A 26735-nucleotide genomic window follows, 5' to 3' on the forward strand; every position below is an offset into this window, starting at 1 on the left:
ATAACCAATGTATATATTATGAAGGGGAATACTTAATATCACATAGTATCCACAGTACAATATATGTATTATACACCTTGTGTTCAAAATGTACAAATCTATATCACTTTGCTACATAACAAAACCTCTCTGCACAAATAATTAAAAGAAATGAATTTTCCAAAGAAAAATATTCCCTATATGGTTCACCATGTTGAAATATCTCTATTATTCCACAAGACTAAGGTTAAGTATACATTGGACATTTTCTGCCACCTTGTGATAAAGTAGGGATACTGCATTGTCTTCATAATCACCGACCCCTGCATATTCCTACACAAGATTATTTAATGCTGTGAAAGTGTATTTATTTATTTTAATTTCTACAATAATAAAAAGGCGGCCTATGCAAAAGCTCTGGGCATCCCTGGCACCAGTGCAAAACCAACATAAAATTAAACAGCTACTCAATCCAACAGGCAATAGGACACAACCCTCTACAGAACTCCACACACAAAACTCCTTTTGCCCTACACTGCTCTGAGCCCCCATCAAACTCCACCCTTTGAATCTAACCCCCTAAGTAAAAGCACTACTCAACAGCTATACTAAAGGATTAAAAGATTTCTATTAAACTTCCACATAAAAACAAACTGCTACTGTATTATTGTAAAACTACCACTGTCAATCAGTAAGAAAAAAAGTGGAGAACAAGACTAGTGTAAATTCCTTGGCAACCCTGAAAAATTGCTGTTTAAATTTTGGCGATGGAAGTCAGAACAATTAAGTAATCAGAGCAGCAATATTCTGGAGGGTACAACGTTTTTATGGCAACTGACAGTCAACAAAGTGGGAATTGGAAGAAGACAGAGGTGGGGGGTAAGGAATATGTTGCTAAACACATGGACTATTTCAAAAATATATTTACTGCTGAACATTAACACAGACTGGATGGCACCTTATACATACTACAGGAGGCATCACAGGTAAGGAGCTAAGAAGTTTAGAAAAGGAGAGAAAAAAAGAATAACAAATAGAATGTATGTTGTGAAGAGAACAGTTGCAACTAGTGAACACAATGCAATTAGTGTTTTTCCAAGAAAAACATTGTTCATTTAATACGTGACAGCTGTCAAAACATTGTGTGCGACTACCAGTACTGGGACCATATAGGAGAAGAGATGCACCTTTTCTTGTGTATAATGATTTCAAATACCTACGTTGTTAGTGAATTTATGTGGTGCCACAATAATAGAAATGCTTGATGTTAGCTGGTAGTATTCACGTATCCAAGGTATCTGTCACACTACGTGGCAGGAGAGTGCACTTTTCAAGCAGATGTTCCCAGACATGAGAATTCAGTATGTGGCTGTCTGCTTTTCATGCAATAACAGGAGATCTGATCCTGTGAGATCCTCTGCACCTCCTGTGAATTGCCAACTCAACTCCCACTGATCTCAAACGGAATTGATGGTGCTCAGCTTCATATCAGGCTGCTTTTGGGGGTTATTCACACTTTATTTTCACTTCACCTTTGCACGCAGCTTAAAAACAAAGACTCAAAATGGACTTAGCAAAATTCACATGTCAGAGAGGCAAAGTGCTTGTAGCAGAGGACAGAGCTCTTCAATTCTTAAAGAGCTTTAGAGGATAACACTCCCCCCAAAAACATTAGCAATGGATGATAAAAATTAATGTAATATGGTCTAATCATATCCTTATCTGGTGAAAAGGGATACAATTTTATCAACTTCAGTGGTGCTGCAATTTATTGACACCAGCTAATGATCTGGCTCCATTTTTTTTTTAAGTCAATAGCCCTACATTCAGAAGTTTCACACGAGGAAGGTTCTGCATGAATTTACAAGAGCCTGGCATGCACTAAAATCAGGGTTTCCCCCAAAGCTTGAAATCTTAGTGTCCTCACCACACTAGTTTTTATACACAAGCATTTCCTTCCCTGAAAGCCTCCTCGAGATCTTTAGCTTGGTCTAAGATGACAGCAAAATAAACAATCTGATCAGCATTCCGTAACTTAAAGTTTATTTTTCAGTCACACATGTAAGTGCATGTAACCACTGAACCAAACATATTTTTTTCCTTTCTGGTGGTGTTACAGGGAAGAGCAGTTATTCTGCATGCCTCACGGGACAATGAAAAACCCCTCAGTTTAGTGACTGTTCATTCCCAATATGGAGGTGACCTATTTTCTTGCTAGAAGGCTGGTGGGACTCTCCTTAGAGTCCATCAATGCCACTGATGATGCATTGGCTGCAGAGGTCACTGCAGAACAATATCAAGTGCCCCACTCTACCTCACGAAGGGGCGAGCACTCTCTCTCTCCCATGCTCCCACTCCAATCCAATTTGGGGAGTGGTTCAACATTGTGGATTGTATTACCATATGGGTTTGATTTCCCATTTTGCTACTAACTAATAACTTTCCTGTAGTGAAAAGGGATACTGAGACGATACTTCTGTTCATTTTCTAAGGCAGAACTATTTGATTTAGTTTTCCTTCTCTAGGAGCACCCTCAGCCTTAGTCACTGCTAATGAAATCGATAAAATTCATGCTAAAACTTGCTGCCACTACTTTTTTGTGCCTAGGCAGTCGGCTGGTACAATGAAGGCAGGTGGGAGTCCTGTCTTTAAAAACACTTTTATATGTCTTTTGCACACAAAACTATATTTTCATATGAACTTTCCAAGATTTTTGTTAATGAAGTGTACATTTTCTATTCAATTGTACTGCCTATATTATTTGGCTTGGTATTGTAATTTTTTCCTGTTTGCGCTGAATTTTGTTGATGTTTTAGATTGGTGTTTGTTTTTTGTAAACTAGACAACTGCCATTACAGCTGCAAACTAAAGTCAATGTCATTCCAAGGGTGATTGACTAGGGACTGAGGTTAACAGGGATTTCTGCTATTTTCTTCCTGAGGGACAGATTCTGTCTTTGAATGCATAGGAAGGCCCCCATTGAGCCACGCATATATCACCTGAGGGCAGAATTTGATCCTTACTGTTTAGAACCTATAAAGAGGTGTCAAAGCAGGTCCTTTACTGTATGCCCACATCAATACCCTACCCCTAATTCTACATCCTTCGGTGTTATAAGTTCGTTCCCTTCTTGCTGAGGCACTCATCTGTGGTTTCTTTCAATTCTTTAAAAACCTGTGTATCAAGCCTTTTAGGTGCATTAACATTCATATTTATTAAGGGCTACATTTTCAGTTGGACTTCGGCCAAGCTTGCGGCTGCAGGAACAATATGTATCCATGTTTTCTGCACGCACAAAATTAGTGAATATTAAATACTACAGCATGGTTCTAAGGTTAGTTCTATGCTAGTGGTTCTCAACTACGGGTACACATACCCCAGGGGTTACACAGAGGTCTCCCAGGGGGTACAACTCATCTAGATATTTGTCTAGTTTTACAACAGTCTACATAAAAAGCACTAGTAAAGTCGGTACAAACTAAAATTTCATACGGACAATGACTTGTTTATACTGCTCTATGTACTATACACTGAAATGTAAATACAATATTTATATTCCAATAGATTTTTATAATTATATGGTAAAAATGAGAAAGCAATTTTTCTGTAATATTGTGCTGTGACACTTTTGTATTTTTATGCCTGATTTTGTAAGCAAGTAGTTTTTAATGAGGTGAAACTTGGGGTACACAAGACAAATCAGACTCCTGAAAGTGGTACAGTAGTCTGGAAAGATTGAGCAAGCCACTGTTCTACGTCATACTGATTAAGATACCTGAAGTTAGATTAGGCATCTCACCCTCCACTAGAATTCCAGCAGTCTCTCTGGAACTACAGAGAAGGTTATGTCCCAGAAAGCTGTATGCGATCCCCTCACAGGATTCTAGTCCTTTTCTCCTTTGAATTTCTAATGATGATTTTACCCAATTCAATTACATCACACTGATTCAAACAGTGAAACACTATCTTCTCCTTGTTGCTAAAGTAAATTGAACATTTTATGCAACAAACATTTCTTTTGGTTTCCTTTCCTGTTTCAAAGTTTTCTTGAATTCTGATTTGTATTTAAATATTTTTTTCACTCTTTCTACTGTTTATGTTCATCCCTCAAACATTATGCTTAAAATTAATTACTGTAGTGAGTTTTTTCTCAGACCTCTTGAAAGAGTTCATTATTATGCAAACAGAGAGAGCCCTTACACAGACTAATCTGTAACATTTTCTCTTCTCTACAGCCTCATCTCCTAGCTTGGGCTATGACTACACTAGACCTGTTTTCCCTAAGATTTCCCACTGTTGCTACCACTGGGAGGGCTAGAGCATGTAGGGCTTCTGCAGCTGTGGGCATTTTTACCACTGCGCTGTCTGCCTCTGCTCAAAGAAGGTCTAGATGACATGGTGACAAAAGAGCTAGTGGTCACTGCAATCTTGTCTATATTAACTACTACTGGAGCTGCACCAGTGTTAGCAATGTGATATTATTTGCACTGCAGTAGGCTAGGGAACCAATCACAGACCAAGACCACATTGTGCTAGGCACCATATAAACACATAACAAGACAGTTCCTGCTACAAGGAGCTTTCAACTGAATGATAGGCAAGCCCATACTAAAATATACATATTAAACTCACATATCAGATACAATTCATATAAAATTCAAGGCAGCAACAGTCATGCATAGCAACAAGAGAAATACACACAAAATTTATCTGAAGTATGTGTGTACTTGTTTCTCCACATCCACTAATCTTAATGATAGGAGCACTGTAGGCCTTTGATAGGATATTGTCTGCACAGTTCTACCAAGGATGTTATGAGCCAAGCACTCCCAACCCCTGCCTTCAACTAGGAGGTGGAAAAAGGGGTCATTAACAGGACATTAATCTCAGAGTCTGATTCATCTCCCACTCAGATTAATGAGAGTTTTTCCATTTATTTAAATAGGAGTGGATTGTGCCCAAATTTATCTTAATTGAAAAATTAAAACCAAACCAAACAAAACGGGAGGTTTGTTTTTAATGTCCCTACCATTATTTAAATGTTTATTTGAGGGAGTATTTCACCTTGTAAGACTGCTCACATTTCATTTTAGTTGGATACAGTACTTCTTTAATTGTCACTTAAATGACTGTGAAATTACCAAGCAACAGAGGGTCCTGTGAAGTGGGCATTCACCCACGAAAGCTTATGCTCCAATACTTCTGTTAGTCTTAAAGGTGCCACAGGACCCTCTGTTGCTTTTTACAGATTCAGACTAACACGGCTACCCCTCCGATACTGTGAAATTACCAGATTATCATTTGTATTGTAGGGACACACAGGAACCATAGGCAGCGCATGAGTTTTTCAATTGGGGAGGCTACTCCCATGAGTGCCGGAAGCTCTATAGAAGTGGGGGGCCACCAGCGCTTGGACCGTGGCCCTTCCTCCCGAGGCCCCAACACTCCCCTCTCCCTATGGTCACACCCACACTCCATCCCAGGCCCCTCCCAGACTCTTCCCGAGGCCCCACCTTCTCTCTGTCTCTTCCCACTCCCTCTCTGTCTCTTCCCCCGAGGCCCTGCCCTCTGCTTGCTCCTCTCTTCCCCCTCCCCCATTGCTTGCCCAATCACTTTTTTCCTGCCTTAAGGGCGAGGGACAAGCGGGGGGAGACAGGGAGCAGAGAGGAGTGAGTGGCGGGAAGGGCCTCAGGGGAAGAGGCAGAGTGGGGCCGGGAAGAGGTGGAGCGGAGGCTGGGCCTCAAGGGATGATGTGAATCAGGGGTCGGGGCCACCATCCAGGAGTCGGTAGCCCCCCAACTTCTAGGGAGTGTCCAGCTCTCCTACTCCCCAGGTGCAAAGGCGGCAGGCCAGCAGGCCTCCAAAGGGAGGTGACCCGCATCCAGCCTTTGCCCCCTGCCTGGCCAGCCCATGTACTCAGGGATTTCATTGTGCTAGGTGCTGTAAAGACATACAAGAAAAAGATTTTTTTTTTATTTTGTTTTAAATAAACCCAACCTGTGTTTCTAGAAGAGAACAAAGAGTGTAGTTTAATGAAGGAGTGCATTTCATTTAACTGGAAATCCCAAACAAGATATGAAATGAGGAATAAGGTGGTGAAGGGTGGGTTAAAATTGCTGACATCCTAAATTATAGAAGGAACTTCCACACTTGTTTGTAACAAAAGCAAAATATAAGAGCTCTGTCAAAGAGGCTTGCTTTTAGTGTTAGTGAAGGCCTAAGGAAAAAAAAAATGTTTGTATTGTACAATGAACTTATAGTATTGACTACCCCAGCCTAATCTTTCTACTTGTGAATGAAAAGGAAAGTTTTGAGAATGTCAAGGTTATTTTTCTGATGGTTAGGAAACAATCAAAGTTATGGAACTGTCTGTAAGCCTAGGGAGGGTGGGCGATGGGCAGAATTGTTGCTGGCTGGAGAGAAGGGCACGGCTTTAAGAAGGAGAATTAGAAACTGTTGAAAGGTGAGCAGGGGATCTGATAATGTGGTTCTATATAGAACTGGCTAGCTCATCTTGATTTTCATTCTTTAGTTTTCACAATGATGAATTCACTATGTGGCTGTTTCTCATTCTAACTATAGTAAGTGTGAAAGCTGATGATTAATACTGCAGAACAGGTGACTGATATTTTATAATCACTGAACTACAATGTATGAATGTCTGACTCAACATGCCTGAAGTCAAAAGCAGTGGTAGAAAACATGTAACTGAATGGACTGAAGTAATGAAAACTGATAATTCTTCAAAAGTAAACTGTTAATATTGTCAAGAATTGTTAAGTAACAAGATATAAAGGATTCATGCTCCTCTCAGAAAAGTGCAGAAAATCAGCTTTTTCTAATTCTTCAAGATCAAATGTAGAACTGAATGACAGTTTGTCTACTTAAGAAGAACAGAACACTGATGACCATAGCAGTGTGACATCTGTGATGCCATCACTGTCACCTTAATATTAATTTAAGTCCCTGTTACAGGTTTTCCAGCAGCTCTTCAACATCTTCTTTCATGAACAATCTCTGTTCATCTTTGACACCCAAAAATGGCAAAAATGAATATGTGATTATGCCATAAAACTGAAAAGCAAACTTGAACTTGATAAGGAAACTATAACTTTCTTTTATGCCTTCCACAAACTGAACAGTGTAAAGAAATAATTGAAGTGCTTTGTCCTCAATGTACTCCTCCAGACAGATTTTAATTCACAGGTCTACTACTAAATGCACGTGAAGAAACAATATAAAAGAATTAAAAGAACCAACACTGACATTAATATTAGGTGATTGCTCAGACATGAGAAATGACTTGCTAACGGCTACAGAGGGAAAAATGCATTTCCACTTACTGCCGTTAAGTCTGTATCCGAAAAGAAAACTGCTGAGTATTGTGAGAAACTTGCTGAAGATGACATACAATGGAGGTCTTTGCCATTTGCTCAGATAACACAAATACAATTAAAAAGATGAAAGAATTTCAGGTGCAATCATTCTAAACCTGTGTGTTCTGTACACTATTTAAGAGAAAGTAAAGCACACTGTGAAAATTCAAAAATTCTGCTGCCACCCATAGCCTCTTAGGTGATTGTCTGAAACTGTGATTTACTGCAGCAGCTTCATAATGACACCCGAGAATGAATATCTGCATTTGCATCCAACTACCATAAGTATACTGAAATTTCCAATGAGCATGAAGAGGAATTTCATCAAAATAAAGCAAGCATTTTACACAAATAAAACAAGCATCTTACACAATGAGGGATTCTAAAGAGAGGCACTAAACTTAGTAAAAAAAACGTAGTAAAAGCAACTGAAGGTTTCAGAAGGACATGACTGATCAACAGGCTGAAGAATACTATCAGAATCTCAATGAAAATCTAGTTTGACATAAGAATGAACTCAAACCACACAAGGAAAAAAATCAAAAAACAATTCATGAGCTACTATGGAACCTGCCTACTACTTAGCCAGCACGACCGATTCCCAAATAGGTTGGATCATGGTTGAACCCAGCACCAGAAGAAGAGGCTGAAATGTGACTGATGTAATGTAATCCTGTTTCTTCCTTCTATTCTAGAATGTTAAACAGAAGATCTGGATCTCTACTCCAAACCTTTTTTGTGAAGGAGATGAATTGTGTCACAAGTCAATCAATTAAAATGACAGAAAATTGGGCGGGGGGGGGGGGGGGAGAAATCAAAGAAGCCTGGACAGTTGAGTTGAGAATTTTGTCAATTTTGAAAAGATTTTCATTCTTGTCCAGCCAGTTCAACATCAATCAATTGTTTTCAGCATATCTGGGCTTGTTTGGTCAAAACTCTGTAACTGGCTAGGTTCAATTAACTAATTTACTTGCTTTAAGTGTATGGGTCTCTAAGGCCAGAAACAACAGGCCTAACTAGTTCATAGACTGGGAATCTCTCTAGTTGTATCCTTTGCAGGGCCGGATTTACACCCTAGGCACAAGTATCAGAAGGGTAGCCGTGTTAGTCTGAATCTGTAAAAAGCAACAGAGGGTCCTGTGGCACCTTTAAGACTAACAGAAGTATTGGGAGCATAAGCTTTCGTGGGTAAGAACCTCACTTCTTGCATCTGAAGTCTTGCATCTGAAGAAGTGAGGTTCTTACCCACGAAAGCTTATGCTCCCAATACTTCTGTTAGTCTTAAAGGTGCCACAGGACCCTCTGTTGCTTTTTACAGATTCAGACTAACACGGCTACCCCTCTGATACAGGACCCTCTGTTGCCCCTAGACACAGCATCTTCAGCGCTCCCTCTTGCCCCCGCCTACAGCTGACCTTCGTATTGCACACAGTTTTAAAGAGGTAAGATACCTCTAGAATGCCAGTGCCCCATGGCATGTGCCTACTGTGCCTAATTGGAAATCCGGCCCTGATCCTTTGTTTTATTTACAGAGTTGTAAGCTTTTCATTTAGGACAATGTAGGCACCTTTTCAGGTTTGAGATAGCATATTTTGTATAGCATATTTATTGCTCATTTTGCTTTTCCATTTCATAAAATAGTTTGTGGTTTTCTTGGGGTCTTTCACTGTTTTCACCCAAGTGTTCCTCCTTCCCCCAGCCATCACCACACACTCCTAGAAGAAAACCAGTGGTTTGTTTTTTTCCAGATTGGGAAAATCACAACCATGTTGCTTAACTAGCACTGAAGCCAAGATGTTCAGTAATTTACAGGTTAAAGCCTTTAGTTTTTATTCAGTCAACCGAGTGTGCTAGTTGTGACAGGGCTGGACACCAAAGAGGCATATAAAAGACTAATTAAATATCAGATTTGGAATTCAGTTCAAATAATTCCACACAAAAATTGAAATAGTATTGTTACCTGAGGTAGCACTGCTGGTCCTTGTCCTGCCAACCTCTGCAAGGAGCTGACCTGAGGAACTTTAATGGGCACTGCAGTGATAGTTCCCAAAGCCTGTCAGAAGAAAATAGTTGAACAGGGTTTGAAACAATGACACTTTCAAAATTCTCCATAGACAGACTGAAACCTACCCAACTATTCTCTGCCTGTATTTGGCTCTCCGTAGTTGGGAGTAACACACTGTAGCATTTCAGTCCATTTGGAATTCTCTCTCCCTCCCTTCTTCTGAGACAGAGAATTGTTTCCCCTCTTTAATCTTCTCTTAAAAGCGTCCTTAATTATGATCTATTGTCTCTGTCGAACATTTTGCAATACTGAGTACGAAGGATTTGTCTTGTAATGCATACCATCCTAGTTATTTTAAAGGTATTTTAGTGCCCTGTCAAGTTCAAGGTTTGTTTGTGCAGTAGCATGTTTTCAAAAATGATCCAAGGAAAAGAGATACACGCTGCCTTCATTTTTCAAAAAGTGGGTTTTAAAGATGTTACATTACACATTGCCAGGCTACCTTTAAAAGTTCAGTGAGTTTAAGGAGTATATTTTATTTTTATCATAAAAACAAGATTTGGTATATGCTGATCTGTTACAGTCCTATCAAATCCAAAAGCAGATCGCAACCTATGGAGGTGCAATAGTGTATCAGTAACCTAAAACTGCTACAGGATACACTCATTTTAAGCCAACATGTCAGTTACCACTACTCAAACGTACTCTACCTATACATTCTTCTCTTCTTTGTGTTACAATTGTTTTCAATGTTTAAAAAAGACCTGGCTCTTCATTTAAACAAAGCCTTCATTTTAACCTATACTTCAGACATATTGGGTAACTGAGGTGATACTTGATACCCAGTTATTTTCTTTATGCTTTGAGATTGCAGTTGGTTATCAGTAGGCTGGAGAGTAACATACATTTCTGTGATGAGAGATTAGAAACACCCCTCCCTCTGAAATTTGTTTTGATTCATTCCTCTGCTCTCCTAACCCAACTATTCCATCATCCAAATCTACAAAACTGTGTTCTTTTGTATTCAGCAAAGATTAGAATTTGAACTGGGAGTGGTTGAGTCCTATAGACCAGTGGAGTTCACGAGTTTGTCTTTGCAGAGTCAGTGCTTCTGTAGCTCTTTCTCTCTCTCTTTCTCTCAATATTTCTGCAAGAACAAGTTCTTTTTGAGTACTAACCAGTAATGTCCCACTGAAAAACACGATGGCAGGCTACAATGGTGCCTTGAGAGAAACAGAGTGAGCTGTGTTTACACTACACTCCTTGTAGCAGTGGGAGTAAATTGTACCTCCATGTGCAAGTGAAGACCTTTGCATCAGAAGGGGAAAGATCAGGCAGTGTTTTCACTGTAGTATCCCACATAGATTACACACAGCAGCACCATTGGAGGCTCACAAGTAGAGGCAGTATTGTGGATTATCTGAATCACCACCTCCTCCAGCCTCCCTACCCAATCAGTGCCAGGCACTTTTGGTGTGTGGTGTTAGTCTCCTGCAGGCCCTGCGAAAAAAGGAAAATTGTAGCCACCTTCTACTACTCAGCTTCCATCCCAGCAGACACCCCATTGCTGGGGACTCAGCTCCTTCCTTTATGCCAGTATAAACTGGAAATGAGTGAGCCCAGCCCTTCTGCCCTCTAAGGTGAAAACGAAAAAGAACATACAACATTTCAAACAACCAACAATGGAGGAGATGACAGTTTAAATTAGCTACTCACATACGATTCAGGTTCTCCCTCCACTCCAGTCTCCCTCCACTCCACTCCCTCCACTCCAGTTAGAATAATGAGGTTACTTCTGAAGTACAATTTGCCTGTAGCAGGGTGGTCATTTACTGATGGCCCCGTTGTGGTCAGAGGTCACTCTGCAAGCACCTTGGCCCTTTAAGCCCCTCTTGCAAGCCTCTTAAGAACTTCACACAGGCTTTCATGGAGATAACAACATTCCCCGCCTGCGGCTGGTTTAATAACCACCACAGTTCTTAATAATCCTCAGGGTCCCAAAATAAAATCTATCCCCACACAACAGCCCACACTCAGTTCTGGCGTCTTCTCTCCGAGCCAGAGCTCTTCTGTCCCAGTCTCTTCTTAAAGCCTGCCCTCCCAGGTCCTCCTCCCATGAGCATGAGTCAGCTGACTTGGGCTTTCAGATTTGGTGCCATGGGTTTTTTATTGCAGTGTAGACAGACCCTTGGTCTCAGGGTCTTCCCTGCAGGAGTCCTTCACACTCCCTGTGTCTCTCTACACTTTCCTGTGCTTCCCCCCTTTATTACCGCCTCCTGCTGCTATTTATAGGGCAATCACCCTGCTCTCTCCCAGATGTGACACATTCTGTAATCAGGGTTGGTTGGACTCCAACTATGAACCACCCTGTTACAGTGCCCAAATAGTAACCTAGAAACAGCTGGACATTCACAATTTATCTTAGATCACAGAATGTTTTCTCTTAAATTCATTGGTCGAAAATCATTGACCCCTATTGGCTATTCAGCAGCCTGGGTAAAATGAGTTAGTGGTCAGTTTCTCTTGGTGAAGCATTCCCATCACAAAAGGCACTCTTGCTGGTAGTCTCACCAGATGGCTTAAGGGCAGAAAGAGCGCTATCTTGCAGGTAGTACATTGGCTACAGTGTAGTACACTGACAGGATGGCAAAGGAAAGATCACACTGATGCTGTCCATGCTGCGCACTCTGTGGCCAGAGGATTTCCTTTCCCAATAGTGTTAATGTAGCACCTTCTGTGAGCATTAAATAGGCTAGTTAAAAAGGAACCCCTTCCTCAACAACTGGGCCTGATTCTTCAGTGGTCTGAACCCTGAGTCATTTACACCAATGCAAAGCAAGTCTTAAACACTGCCCTTTGGATTTTACATCCACTTTACCCTTGTCTGAATGATGACAGAAGGTACAGGGCAGCCGACCTCCAACCTCTCCATCTAAAATCTTGCTCATGATTGTTCTAACATTTACAGTAAAGATGGAGATCCCATATGTATGCACACCCTCTACTAGCAAGTTAATATAAAAAGTCCCCCACTTCTCTGAGCTGGAGTCAAAGTGGTTGCATCTTTCATTGTCAACTAATTTTAGACATGCAGTTACATATACTGAAAACACACAGTAAACACACAACAAAAGGGTTTTCAGATTGCACAACAGTACATCCCAGATTAGAATAAAAAATGTTGCTAATGAATGGATTGGGAATTGAACGTGAAACAAGGAGTCCAATTAACCAAAAGTTATTTAAGAAATAGCTGTCAACAAGTAAGATACTGTAAACAAAATTCCATATTGAAAAGACCTTTCTTGGACTTCTTCAAATATGTGATTTTAAAAACAAACATAAACCTCTAACAAAAATTAAGAGTTTCCCCATCCTATTCCTCCGAAGAAAGACCTCATCTTAACCTATGGTTACATTATAGTAGCAGTTCTGATACATTTACAATACAGAAAGGTTGAGCCAAAAGTGGTATGGGGATGTGAGGAGAAAAGGGGAACTCCAGAAGCTACTTTGTATTATATTCTTAGTTCATTGCTCTGATATCCGTGGACCACACATTCTGGCTGTGTTTTCAAATGAAGCTATCATTAGTCCTGTCACCTACACTCTCAAAAAATGCTCTCGATTTATTTCCCTGAAGAAGCTCAGAGTACTGCTGCTACCTCTCAAGAGAATGAAAACAAATTATGGCATTCTTCAGTTATGAAATTTTCAGTACAAGAGATGCAGCTTAGGGTTTACCAACTTTTTGATATTAAAGAACTGCTGTTTAAATATTTAAAGGGACATTGCCAGGGTAAATCTCACATGTTGAAGGTGGAAGAAAAATCCAAAATGTTCTTACATATATTTCTTATAGCATCAAGGAATACAAAAAATCGAGACAATTTTAAAAAATACAATTTACTTTTCACTATTTGTGCTGTTTGCTTACTGTTTATCTCTCTTTGTTTGGACAATTAAAATAGATCAAGTCAGCACATTAGCAGAAGTAGATGAATAATAAAGAATAAATACTTTGCACTTATCTATAGTGCCTTTCAGCTAAGAATCTCAAACCCCTTTGCTAAGGTGGGTTAGTATTATCATCTCCATTCTATGATGTCAGAACTGAGGGTCAGAAGCAAAGTTAGGTATCTAGGGTGAAGAAGTGGCAGAGCTGGGAACAGAAGACAGATCTTCTAAACCAGGGGTGGGCCAAATTACGGCCCATGGGCTGCATCTGGCTCGCCAGCCGTTTTAATCTGGCCCTCCAGCTCCTGCTGTGGAGTGGGGTCTGGGGCTTGCCCCGCTCCGGCGCTCCAGCTGGGGCACAGGGTCGGGGCCACTCCACGTGACTCCCGAAAGCAGCAGCAGCAGGTCCCCGCTCCAGCTCCTATGCATAGGGGCAGCCAAGGGGCTCCACTCCGCACGTTGCCCCTTCCCCAAGCACTGCCCCAGCAGCTCCCATTGGCCAGGAACCGTAGCTAACGGGTGCCTGTGGACGGGGCAGCGCACAGCAGAACCGCCTGGCTGCACCTCCGCGTAGAAGTCGGAGGGGGGCATGCTGCTGCTGCTTCTGGAAGCTGCTTGAGGTAAGCGCCGCCTGGAGTCTGCACCCCTGAGCAACACCTCGCGTGCCCCAAACCCCTGCCCCAGCCCTGATCCTCCTCCCACCCTCCAAACCCCTCAGTTCCAGCCCAGAGCACCCTAATGCACCCCAAACCCCTCATCCCCACCCCTCACCCCCTCCCGGACCCCAACCCCAATTTCGTGAATATTCATGGCCCGCCATACAATTTCTATACCCAGATGTGGCCCTCGGGCCAAAATGTTTGCCCACCCCCGTTCTAATCCCAAAGCCTCATTCACCTCAGGTGTTACTCCAGTTCCATGTTGAAGACCTTTTAAACTTGAATAGCAGAGTGGTGAATCAAGCTCTAGCTACCTGAAACAATGCCTCCATGCTGATTGGGGAATACAAAAATAAAGGGGGGAGATATCTTGGTCACAGTTCTTATGGAAGTACTGAGGTTTAGGAGTGAGAGCTGAGATATGGGGTGATGTGGTTCATCTTTAGATTATTCCTGTTTCTCAGTAACGTAACTTGGTGCAGACCTGGAGTAACAGTGGTGAATCAGGTCCCTTGCTCTCAGCTTCAAATATTCGACCACATTGTCTCCATGAGGACTGTAATCAAGATCCCCCTCTCCAAAAATGTGGATAACTTGTTTTTCCCCTTCAGAGATACCAGCTATCTCACAAGCGACCCATACATTCCATGGTGAGCGTAGGTTGGGCTTAGCCTCTTGTCTCTCATTGCTGCCATTCTATCCCTTTCTTCCATTTTGGGTGTCTTCCCCCCTCCATTTGTCAAAAGAGCAAGCTGGTGCCCATTCTTATAAACCTTTAATTAACAAGCTGAAAAGACATTTTTCTGGCAATGCCTGACCTTTAAGCACTTTGTATGAATTTATCGATACCAGCAGAAACAATAATTTAAAAGGTTATTTTATGAGTGCAGAATAGTTTATAGCAGCACTTTTGTCAAGATAAATGAGTTTCTTATTACTACATTTACAGCTCTAAGCATTTTAATAAAAAAGGACCATAAAAGTCAAAGATAACTTCAAATCTCTCCTTTATCTGCAGTCTGTGAGGGTTTCTGGTGACCCCCTGAAATACCTACACTGCTATATACTTCTAATATGTGAAGGGAGCTGGTAATGGAGGGAAGGTTAAGAATCCTTATTCAGTTTACCTGAATTCTTTTGATTTGATATTACATGTTTAAGCCAGATTTAGGATCTTTTTTATTGAGAGAAACTTTTAAATACAGACAAACTAATTTACCTTTCACAAATATTTCCTGATATGGCAACCCTTATACTGAGGAGCACATATCCTAGGCTTTTGTGCATGGGAATTCATCACCCTAGCCTATACATAGGGCACAGGGTAGACCTACAATCACTATCCTAGAACCTGGGCTGAAACAGAACCTCAAACCTTATGTCTCCTGTGTTGGTACCTCCCATAAGGCTTTATGGAAATATGCTTAGAATGTGTTTTATGCTACATGTGCCATGTAACATATCTCCGTAAAGGTTATGATCTACTGAATGTATTAATTCTATTTGTATGCATATATCATTTTTGTATTCGAAGTTATGAATGTTGGCTGTGTACTGGCTTGATTTCTAAATAACCTTAGTAGAGCATTTGGTCTGGAGAAAGGAATGTTGAAATTAAATACCTAATCAAGAAACACTTAAAGGACAATGGATCATGGAATGCTCCAATCCACATAAGAAGTCTACTTGAGGACGTTCAAGGTAGCATGTAAACAATGGATGCTACCTGTAAAAACTGTGAGTCATGCATGGACATGTGACTTGCCCAGTTGACTCCTAAACTCCATCTTGTAGCTGGACTTTGCATAGGAGTGAGGAGGGGGTCTCCACCCACAAGCGAAAGTCTATTTAAACCCCTGGGAGACCCCTCCATTTGGTCTTCAGCTGGCTAAAGAGAGAGCCTCTCCACCCCCAGGATACTTGAAAGAAACTGGAACAAAAGACAGTGTGCAAGGGGTGTGAGTGATTGCTGGACCCAGGCTAAAAGGAGATTAGTCTGTAAAAGGGAGCATTCTGGAACTGGTGAGGCTCTTATCTGTATTCAGTTTGATTAGGCATAGATTTGCGCATTTTATTTTATTTTGCTTGGTGACTTACTTTGTTCTGTCTGTTACTACTTGGAACCACTTAAATCCTACTTTCTGTATTTAATAAAATCACTTTTTACTTATTAATTAACTCAGAGTATGTATTAATACCTGGGGGAGCAAACAACTGTGCATATCTCTCTATCAGTGTTATCGAGGATGAACAATTTATGAGTTTACCCTGTATAAGCTTTATACAGAATAAAACGGATTTATTTGGGTTTAGACCAAATAAATGGGAGTCGGGCATCTGAGTGTTAAAGACAGGAACACTTCTGTTAGCTGCTTTCAGGTAAACCTGCAGCTTTAGGGCAAGTAATTCAGACCCTGGGTCTTTGTTGGAGCAGACAGGAGTGTCTGGCTCAGCAAGACAGGGTGCTGGGGTCCCGAGCTGGCAGGGAAAGCAGGAACAGAGGTAGTCTTGGCACATCGGGTGGCAGCTCCCAAGAGGGTTTCTGTGATCTAACCCGTCACATCTCCCATATACTGATGTTAATGGTTAATGGATACACATGATCACAGATCCTATGGTGACATCTCCAGCCTGCTTCCAAACTCCCCCTTGTGGTGACCTACACAGACCAGAGTCCAGCTCTCTGGCTTTCAGGGAGGGTCTCCTTTCATAACCAGTTCACAGCTGCCCAAACAGAGGAACCACAACAAGTCCACTGAGTTGGTGACCTTCTGCAGCCTCTATATCCTGGGTAAATGACACCTAACAGCAGGCTTTAAAGAGGTATTAAGGACTGTAAGCAGCCAAAGAGAGTACTGAAAAAAAAAGAGTTTATGCACGGGTCCTTAAATTAAGTAGAGCTCACTCAGTAATAAAATGACAATTTGAAAAAGCCACAGTATGACACAACTGGCTTAAAAAACAACAAAAATCCAATTGCTCCTGTGTAACCAAAGAATGTGCATGGAAAAGGACTAGGAGAAGTTTCCAAGGAAAGTTTGAAAACAAGTCATCTTGTTTTTAATCTAATACAACCGAGATAATTTAGCAAATAGTTGCAACGCTTTCATCTCCACTGCTGCTCTTGTTCTAAACCAATGACTTTCTCAGAGCAATCCATTCTCAAAAGCTTGGGAGATGTAAGCAGAGAGGAAAGGACAAGTGAAAGACAAAAATGTGAAAAGTGAAGCTACACAAGGGAGGCGAGAAAGGAAGCAGAGAGATGAACAAAGGCTGAACAAAGAAAGATGAAAAAAAGAGGACGAGCAGCCTGGTGGCAGCCAAGCAGTGCACAGACCTCCAATGTGGATGATCAGATTAAGCCCCAGGAGCATGTTTTCACCCCAGATCTCCACTGTGTGGTCTATTAGGACTCTGCTTAAGCTACTGTGTAGGCTTTTAGGGCTAATCTACACTGGCAATGCTAAAGCGCTGCTGCAGAAGCACTTTAATGTGGCTTGTGTAGTCACAACAGAGTGCTGGGAGAGAGCTCTCCCAGTGCTCTAAAAAAAAATCCACCTTCACGAGGGGCACAGCTCCCAGCGCTGGTGCACTGTTTACACTGGCGCTTTACAGCACTGAAACTTGCTGCGCTCAGGGGGGTGTTTTTTCACACCCCTGAGTGAGAAAGTTGCAGTGCTGTAAATTGCCAGTGTAGACAAGCCCTTAGGTCTGTGACTTTAAACACTGCTATGATCAGCACAAACGTCTTTATTTCCATGCTGAATGGTACAACCATTATATTGTAAAGTTTTTAATACATATATTATTGAAAGAGGCTTCAAGTTTTACTCAATTTGGGTAACACTTATTCATGGAACCATCTCTAACTATGCTTGCTATTAACTGTGATATTTGGATCCATTATTAAAACTATGGGGCTGATCCTGCATTCATTGTAGAAGCAGAAATGGGAGTTTTGGATGCAAGAAAAACATAGGATCAGGTCCCAAGTGTATAATTATTAGTGGGCATGATTCTCTTCTAAATCCAGAATTATACTAGGGTAAATAACATCACTGAAATCAACAGTTGCATCGGTGCAAGAAAAGAATTAGGCCCATTCACTGACAAAGTTAATGACCATTTACTTTTCAAAGGCCTTTTCTATAGTGCATCAATAAAAACATATTTAATTCTAGAGCATTTTGGTTTGTTATATTTTAGGAAAATAATTTAATATTTGAGCACTATGGACACTGCCTTTTTATATTATTTTCAAACTATTTCATACTGAGTTCAATACTACAGCAAAAATGCTGTGTTCCTACAATATATTATAGTACCTCTAATCTTTTTTTTAAAGTACATATTCATCTCTAAGATCTACTCCTGCTTCCTGTCGCAAACAAGACACCTAAAGCTATTTTTTAAAAATGTTTTTGTCTGTTATATGTTCAATATTGGCGACAACAGTTTTACAGAATGGATTTTTAATGTGGTAGTGACAGGGGAACAGATTGCTATGGCAACAGCAAAGATGAAAATTCTTAACCTGAATGGATATTCACTAAAGTAATTGCAGGTTTTTTACCCATTCTGCATTCATTTTACAACTTGAATGCAGCATTCAACCTTGAGCTTGCTTTATATAAATGCCAAGTACTAAATGCAACCTTTGAGTTCATTTGACTTAAAATTTGCTACACCTGACTTCAATGATCACCCATTGTTTCTAAGCTTGCTACTATACTCTGTTACCATAAACATTTGAATAGCAATTATTTTTTCATCCCCTCCATCAGTAAAAAGAACATATTTAAGTTCTCTGTGTGGCATACACACAAATATCTTTTCTTTCTTTTCAGCAACCATAAAGATATTTAGTGTATATTTGGTATATGGACTGTAGTTTGACTGGGACTTCACAGAAATTTAAGAAACTCTGGTCCCATTTTTTTTAGAAGCTAAAAGTAATTGCTGTTTCCCCCTTTTTGTTTTATCTCACACCAGTATTTTGGTAGGTCTTGCTCTCTCACAAATTGAATTCACAATCTTGTATATATGTTTGTATTTGTTGTGATACATGTGTTTACTCAGAGACTCAATAAGCCCTATTGCTGGAACTAGGGGTGCTGCCGCACCGCCTGGCTGGAAGTAGTAATAACAACCCAAATACATGGTTTCTGCCTTCAGCACCCCCACTGTAATAGCACCATCGCCCTATTGCATTATTCTGTAGTTTGAAGAATTTAAAAAAAGACAGGAAAAGCTCCTGGGATTTCATGGGTCACAAAAATATGAGCTGCAGAGGAGAGCAAAATGTGTCAGAAAAGTTCTCTAACCTGCAAAGGGGCAGGGAAGGCAATATTGGTTCTCTTGAATGCTTATAATTCTCTAGACACTATAGACATCCACCCATTTCAAGGCTCCTGAAGCTTTGGGAGGATATATAGAGCCATGGGTGGGAGAGGCCCTTAGTTGCTGCTGGTTGTGAGATCAGCAATAATTCCCAACCTTCACCTACCTTCTCAGGCACGGAATGGGAAGTTTAGGGCACAGGCTAAATGCAGTGTGTGTGTGGGGGTGGGGGGGGAGTGTTAGCCAATGGCAGCAAAACTCAGAAGGGTGGGAATCAGGAGAGCAGCATGGAGGGTCTACTAGACCACCATGAGGCATTACCTGGGATCTGTAAAGTTGTCTTCTGCCTTCCTGCTGGATCCTCAGGGTTGACAGGCTACACCCTTTAATTTTCCTTCCTGCCTCCCTACATCTCCCTTTCTAAGGAAAGAATCAGGCAGAAACTCACAGAACTCTCTTATCAGTTTTAGCCCTCCCTAAACTTTTCCCTAGGAATCCAGCATGTGGGCCCAGAATTGTAGACAGCATTCTGTCAAAGGAGAGATGCTGAGAAAGGGCCATAAGCTTCTTGGGTTTCAGTCACAAAGGATGCCTTTTACTCCAGGAGTAGATGATTATAACACATCTGTATTGAACCGCTGCTTCCCTCTGGCCTATTAAACTTAAACTCTCCATGAAGTCCTTTACTGTTTAGTCCTTCTCCTTTAAGGGGTGGGACTCATGTTATTAAAGGGAATGAGCTAACCCTTTGCTGAAAGGCAGTAAGCAGGACTCCAACCACTAAACTCATGTTTGGCTATACTGAACCACATTAGCCTACACATATTTGGTCTGCAATTTGAAGCTTTGCACAGAAATCAAACTTAATTAACTAAGTCTCCACTTCCTGAGCAAATGAATGCAGTCTCACTGAGTTGCAAGTACAACATGCAGCAGCTGTGATCACACCTATAGTCTCTTGCTCAGCTGATTCCTAAGAGATTTGCTGTTTAACTACTAAACTGTTCCAGTTTTTTTAATGAATAATGGCTTCAGATTATTTCCTCTTTGTTCACAGATTTTGTGGCAACTGTTTTGAAATAAGGAAACACATATATGCAGTATGTATAGTGGACCTGATTTTGCCCTACAATCCATCTCTAGAGCCAGCTTAGCCCTGCATAGTTGAATCTGGGGTGTAGGACAGACTCTATAGTGGCTCCTATGCCACCATTTCCCCTCTGCCACCACTGGCCGGGGGGGGGTCACTAGGGGAAGGAGCTGTAGTCAAAGCTCCTTTATGTCCTGTATATCTTCATCCACAGGTATAGCCCAAGAGGGCTGTTGCCAGCCACCGTAAATAAAAATAGCCTTCAGGTTGCTCTAATTCAGTGGTTTTCAAACTTTTTAGGCTGCATATTCCTTTCCAGATAATGTAGTCTACACATACCCCCATTTGAGATAGGGTCATAATATAGCTATGATTAGATTGCCAAATCTTACTAAATAAAGTGCGTTGTCCTCCACTACTGACGAGAGCTCGCGTATCCCAGTTTGAAAACCACTACTCTAATGTATACCATCCAGTGGCCTGACAGCCATGGGACAGGCACAAAAGTTGCTTAAAGTTACATGTGCAGCCCCCTGCTTTGGATTTTCATTAGCCATTCCCCATCCATGCGGCAGATTGGAAACATACATGTAAGAGTCTTGGGATGGAGCAATGGGAACTAGCCTAAACTATATCCTATACATATAGATGTGAAAAACATTATAATTGCAGCATTAAAATTACCAACGTTCAGGAAACACAGAAATTAAGTTTCCCAAAGCAAAGTTAATTTGGTAATGCAACACATCTTCTATGCTTCATAGAAAAATTGTTTTTACAAAATATTCAGTAATATACTAAGCTACCCATCTAACAACAACAACAAAATAAAGTAGCAGGAAAGACTGCTTTGGTACAATTTGGCTGAATTACGTTACTGTTGAAACCTTAACTACTGTATTTCCAAACTCTGATTGCAACTGTCCAACAACACTGAAGTAATAGTTACTTAGTGTACTTACCTTTTCTTTAAAAAAGTGAATTTCATTACTGCAGACCTACAAGCTCTGCAGAATTTAACTCCACATCTAGTTAAGTTAACTGAATGAGAGCTCAGCAAAAATGGGGTTGCAAGATTGTGGAGCTTTGTGCAGGGAGCAAACATGCTTCAGCACAAAATAAAATAAAATTTATTTCAGAGTTATAAGCATGGGCATACTGGAGCCTCAGTTTCCCAGTTGTCCCAGGGACAAAAGCAAGAAACCCTCTGGCTAATAAGGAAGAAAAAGTAAGTCTCTCCTACTGTACTTCCTAAGCTACTGCATTTATTTTAGGCCATTAGCAGAACAACCCAAACAAAACATAAAACCCACCACAAGCTCCTCTATGTCAGCTCCCAGACCCACCATTTAACTGCAGCAGTTATAAGAAAAATGTAAAAAGTCCAAAATACAGCATCATCCCCTTTCTCTACTACCTGGGCAAGGTCAGCTTTAATGATTCCTAGTTGACCAGTTAACAAGGCCCACCCGCCAAAACAAACTCATTTGTTTAACTCCTGCTGGTCCTAGATAAACCCCTACAGAAGAGGCAGCTGTATTAGGATATCCTCCCAGGGACTAGCACTGGGGCATTCTCAACACAAAAGGATTCCTTCCCTGAATGCTGAAAGGCCAATGAATCCTGTCAAGAGGGGATATAATGGAAACCATTTTGCAACCTTAACTATAGCAATTGCTACTGCGTCACCACTATAGCAAATAATTTTGGTCACACTTTATATTAAGGGTTTTTATTTATAAATAATTTATCAAGGTTTAATAACTTATTAATAGAGGTTTCAATAAATGGTTAATAAGAGTCTAATAGGTTAATAAGTGGCCTAGAACAATACCTTCTACTGACACACTTGTATCCACCTCTACCACATATGTCTGTAACATGCTTATAACATGATAAGCATTTATAAATTATTTAATTACATTCACTACTATATTATAGTTTCTAAACTATTTATGAATGTATCCTTAGTATAAAACGTGACTATAATTTCTGCTTTTTGGGGGGTCTAATTTCAAAATTAACACCAAGGTCTCATCACGCATCCCTCACTCAAGACAAACTTCCAATAATTTCAATGGAAAGTTTTCCTTGAATAATGAGGCCTGGGCTAGACCTTGAAGTTGCTCTGGGTTTTACATAAAAAGCTAGCGTTATTCCATATGTCCCTGCCTCGCCCATGCTTTACAGCATATTCAATTAGGTCCCAGTCCTACACACTCTTGTGCACATGAGTAACTTTACACATAAGTAGTCCCATTGACTTCAGTGGGACTATTTATAGATGTAAAGTTAAGCAAGTCTTAAGTGTTTGCAGAATCAAGGACCTAAATTTGCTATAATTTAAGGAGATTAGGAGAAAATACACTGTTTTCAGTGTATTTATTTTGTGAATTAGATAGAACTAGACAGATAGTAATCTTCCTGTATGGTAAGTCATTCACTTTCCTTTTTTAGGTTCCAATACTGCAATGAGATCCACAAACATAGAACCCTTCACCTCCTCAAAGCCTCACTGAATTCAATGGGTATGTTTACACTGCATCTGGGAGCGAGCCTCCCAGCCCAGATGCACAGACATTTTAGCACGGCTCATGCTAGCACGAGCTCCGCTAGCATGAGTCTGTGGACCTGAGCTGGGAGGCTCGCTCCCAGATGCAGTGTAGACATACCCAGTGTGGCTCCTCATAGATTCATGCTGGGGTCCTTCTGCACAGAGCTCATTGCAGGATCTGGGCCTAAATTCTATGGGTGTTTCCTATTGCAAAAAGGGGAGATAAAAGGTGTTTTTTATTTTTAATTGGACAATAGGATGATAAATCCACAGTAACTGTCAGGGGGACTTAAGAGCTGGTGTAGTACCTGAAACTATTGTTAACTTTTGGTTATAAAACTGACTACATTTCAAGCTGATGGTACCACTTTAAGATCACGGATCATATCATCCCATTGACTTTTACTCAGAAAAACTGATGACAGGATATGGTCCAGGGTTTTCAATTATATTCCACCTGCAAAAGTGAAAATTCTGTATATTCTAATTGTTTTCAATTTTAGTTAAAAATGAGAAAATAAGATTAAGAAAATACTTTAAAATTGGATTTTTTGTAATATAACATTTTCTAATTACAGCTACAGCCAAGTGAACCTGTTTATAGTCAGCTGGTATATGGTAGTAAAAGTATTAGTGATGTAATTACATAGTCCATGGCCAAATTCTGCTATCAACTACTTTGGTGTAAATATAGAATAATTCTACTTGAGTTCAACAGAGTTACACCAGATGTACATACAACGTATAGTGGAATTTGCACTATCATATGTAACTAGTGAAAAACATTGTGACATGGAATTCATTAACATACAGCATAAGAGAAGACAGCAAATCAAGAAGCAGGATGATTCAGGTCTACGTAATGATTTGTCAAGTCAGAAAGAATTCTTGGACTCTGGCCAGATGAGTCAGGATTTGATCTTCTATCTCAAGCCTTGAGAACAAAGCATAAACATTTTGAGCCATTACATTATCTACTTTATCTTTAAAGCCCACATTTACAATGCAGATAAAGCAAAACACTAGAGGTCCCATCTGTTCATGGTTGTTGTTGTGTTGTTGGTTTTTTTAAATCATACCAACAAATGTAGTTTCTGACTTCCTGCCAATGGCTAACATAAAATATTAAAAGTTATGCAGTTCGATGGAATACAAATTATTTCAACTTTTGACACTGCTATGTATTTTGAAAAGAGGGGTCCAAGAGAAGGTAAATGCAGAAATGTTACATTATGAATTAGAATCTGTTAGATCATTGGACAGAGTAGTGGGATTCTAACTGGGCAATCTCTAATTGATTATAGCCTACGGTCTTCTAAAACTTTGCCTTCCAGCATCCCTGCCAAATTTCTACAGCCTTCTCATCACTATTATGCTAGAATAGCTGTCTTTTTAATGTTTCTTTCCTTTTTGTCTAATGAATGTATTGATTCTTGAAAGAGAAATGCAGATCACATTAGATTAAGTGTTTTTTTACATAACTAAGGGATAGTAAGAGTGCAGGTAAAGAGAATTTAAATCACCACTGCCACACTTCAGCAAACTTTAGAAAATAAAACACAGCAAACTTTAGAAAATACATGTTACATATCAGCTACCATGTAGTCTTTGGCATCATCTTTTCAATCACTGCTAGTTCAGTGATCTTGCATTTAAAATTAAAGCGGTCTCCAATATAACCAATCTCCTCTTGTTGCTTGATTCAATGAGTAATACAACAACCAAGTGTTTGTAATATCACAATCCATCACCATGGATGCAAATTTTCATGATACAGACACTGGGTTGTGGTTTTGTTTAATAAAAGCAAACACAAGAAATAGGCTGAGCAAAAAGAAGTTACAGAAAAAGTTGTTTAATAAGGATCTTGCTAAGAAAAACAAATTGTTTCCATTAACTTCATGTCTTTTATAAAATAAGTTGGTATGTTTTAATGTCTTGTGGTCCATGAATCCTAAGATAAAGAAGGATTCAAAATTTGAATACAGAGCTAGATTCTTGCCTTCAATGGGCAAAGCTCCAAAGGCAACATTTGGCCAAAGAATGAAAAGGACCATTTTATTATCTATGCACTTCAAGGACACAGGCCCCAGACCCGCAAAGCAATTAAGCATGTGTTTAACTTTAAGCACATGAGTAGACACATTGACTTCAGTGAGACCACTCACATGTTTAAAGTTGAGATAACATAAGGGGTAAGAGCCATTACCTCTCTTTCTATAAAGGAAAGTAAATAATTTGTTTCAGTGCTCATTTATTTTAGGTTGATCTAGTTATTCACCTATGTTTAATTAGGTATGGTCTTAACAACAAACAGATAAGCAATCCCCAAAATAATAATCAAGTTTTTGATTCTCCCCTCACCAAAAATAAATAGCTCCCATTGGTGTCAATGGCATTTACTCCTTTCCAGTGGGGGAAAGAATTAGGTCCCAAATCAGCACTTTAGGCAAGATTTTCCATAACTGGCTCTAAACTAGGATAACCTGAGAGACTAAATCTCAGTACAACAAAGCCTTTAAGCATTCCTTTAATTTTAAGCACATGATTAATCACACTGAAATCAGCAGACCCACTCACACACTTGAAGTTAAACACGTGATTAAGTGCTTTGCTGGATTGCAGCCTATCTTCCTGATCCTGGTCTCACTGAAGTCAGTGGTAAAACTCCCACTTATTTCAATGGGAAATTCTGCAGTCCTTCATCAAGTATAATTTCCATTGACATCAAAGGGAGCTGGGAGTTATGCTCAATTTAGGACTGCAGAATTTGGCCTCATTTACTGAAAAACCTGATACTGAAGCCTGTTTGTAAGGAGTTAAAGAAGAATTTTTATTTGCTTTACATTACATGGTACCTGATACATATTTAAAGGGGGAATTTCAATTTTCATAAATACTAATTCAATTAGGGTGAAATTCACCTCAGTCCAAAAGGGCCAGTACAAGCCTTTGCATCTTCAGGGTTTAAGTGCCATTTAAATGGTGCATAGGCCTAAAGATTGCTCTCTGCACAGAAGTGATTTAAATGGGAGCAAGATCAAGCCCCAAAGTAAAGCAAGTAAACACAATGCCACACGGTTAGGTAAGAGGAACAGACCCAGGATAAAAAGTAATTAATTAGTAGATAGTCCTTCCCCCATTATTGGAATTTTATAGACAACAGGTATGCAAGTATCAGAAAGCACACAGCTGTTTACTAACACTCTCCTTTTCACAGACCCAAAATGAAATACATTTGACTCGTCATTGATTCTTTTAAAAAGTTGGACGAATTAGGATGGTTACATTTGATATCAGTTCAGTCTCTGCAACTCACATTGGCCAGCAAAGCAGAAACCCTGCCCACATCACAAAAGACACTGAAACTAAGTAATACGTAATCCCTCTTCCTCAAGAGATACTGAATGTAGGATAAATAGAAACAACCAATAGAAAAATATATTATTAAACAGCAAGCAACCCATGAAAATAATCCTTACATAGACACCAGCAGAATGCTCGTGGGTGAATACATGCAGTAGGCTAATCCTCAGGTGGTGTAAACTGGTGTGCAGCTCTGCTACAATCGATGGAATTTTGCTGATTCTCACCAGGTGAGGATCTGGCTCCAGTATGCACGTGTGTGTGTGTGTGTGTGTATGCGTATGCATGTGTGTGTGTGTTCACTCACATACTCTGTGTCTGTATAGACAGATATTCTCTCATACACACACATTTTTAATTGGTTATTGTGTAGCAATTTAAATTGGTTGTGATATAAAGAAAAAATAAC

General features: G+C 40.2%; 1 protein-coding gene across 1 annotated transcript in view; it reads right to left on the reverse strand.

The window, feature by feature from the left end:
- PHF21B (PHD finger protein 21B) overlaps positions 1-26735 on the reverse strand; it is a 221150-nt gene that overhangs the window by 36074 nt on the left and 158341 nt on the right. The window contains 1 exon segment of the mRNA XM_065416945.1: positions 9316-9408. Within this exon segment, the coding sequence (XP_065273017.1) occupies positions 9316-9408 (93 nt within the window).

Source organism: Emys orbicularis, chromosome 1, assembly GCF_028017835.1.
Source record: "Emys orbicularis isolate rEmyOrb1 chromosome 1, rEmyOrb1.hap1, whole genome shotgun sequence".
Taxonomy (NCBI): domain Eukaryota; kingdom Metazoa; phylum Chordata; order Testudines; family Emydidae; genus Emys; species Emys orbicularis.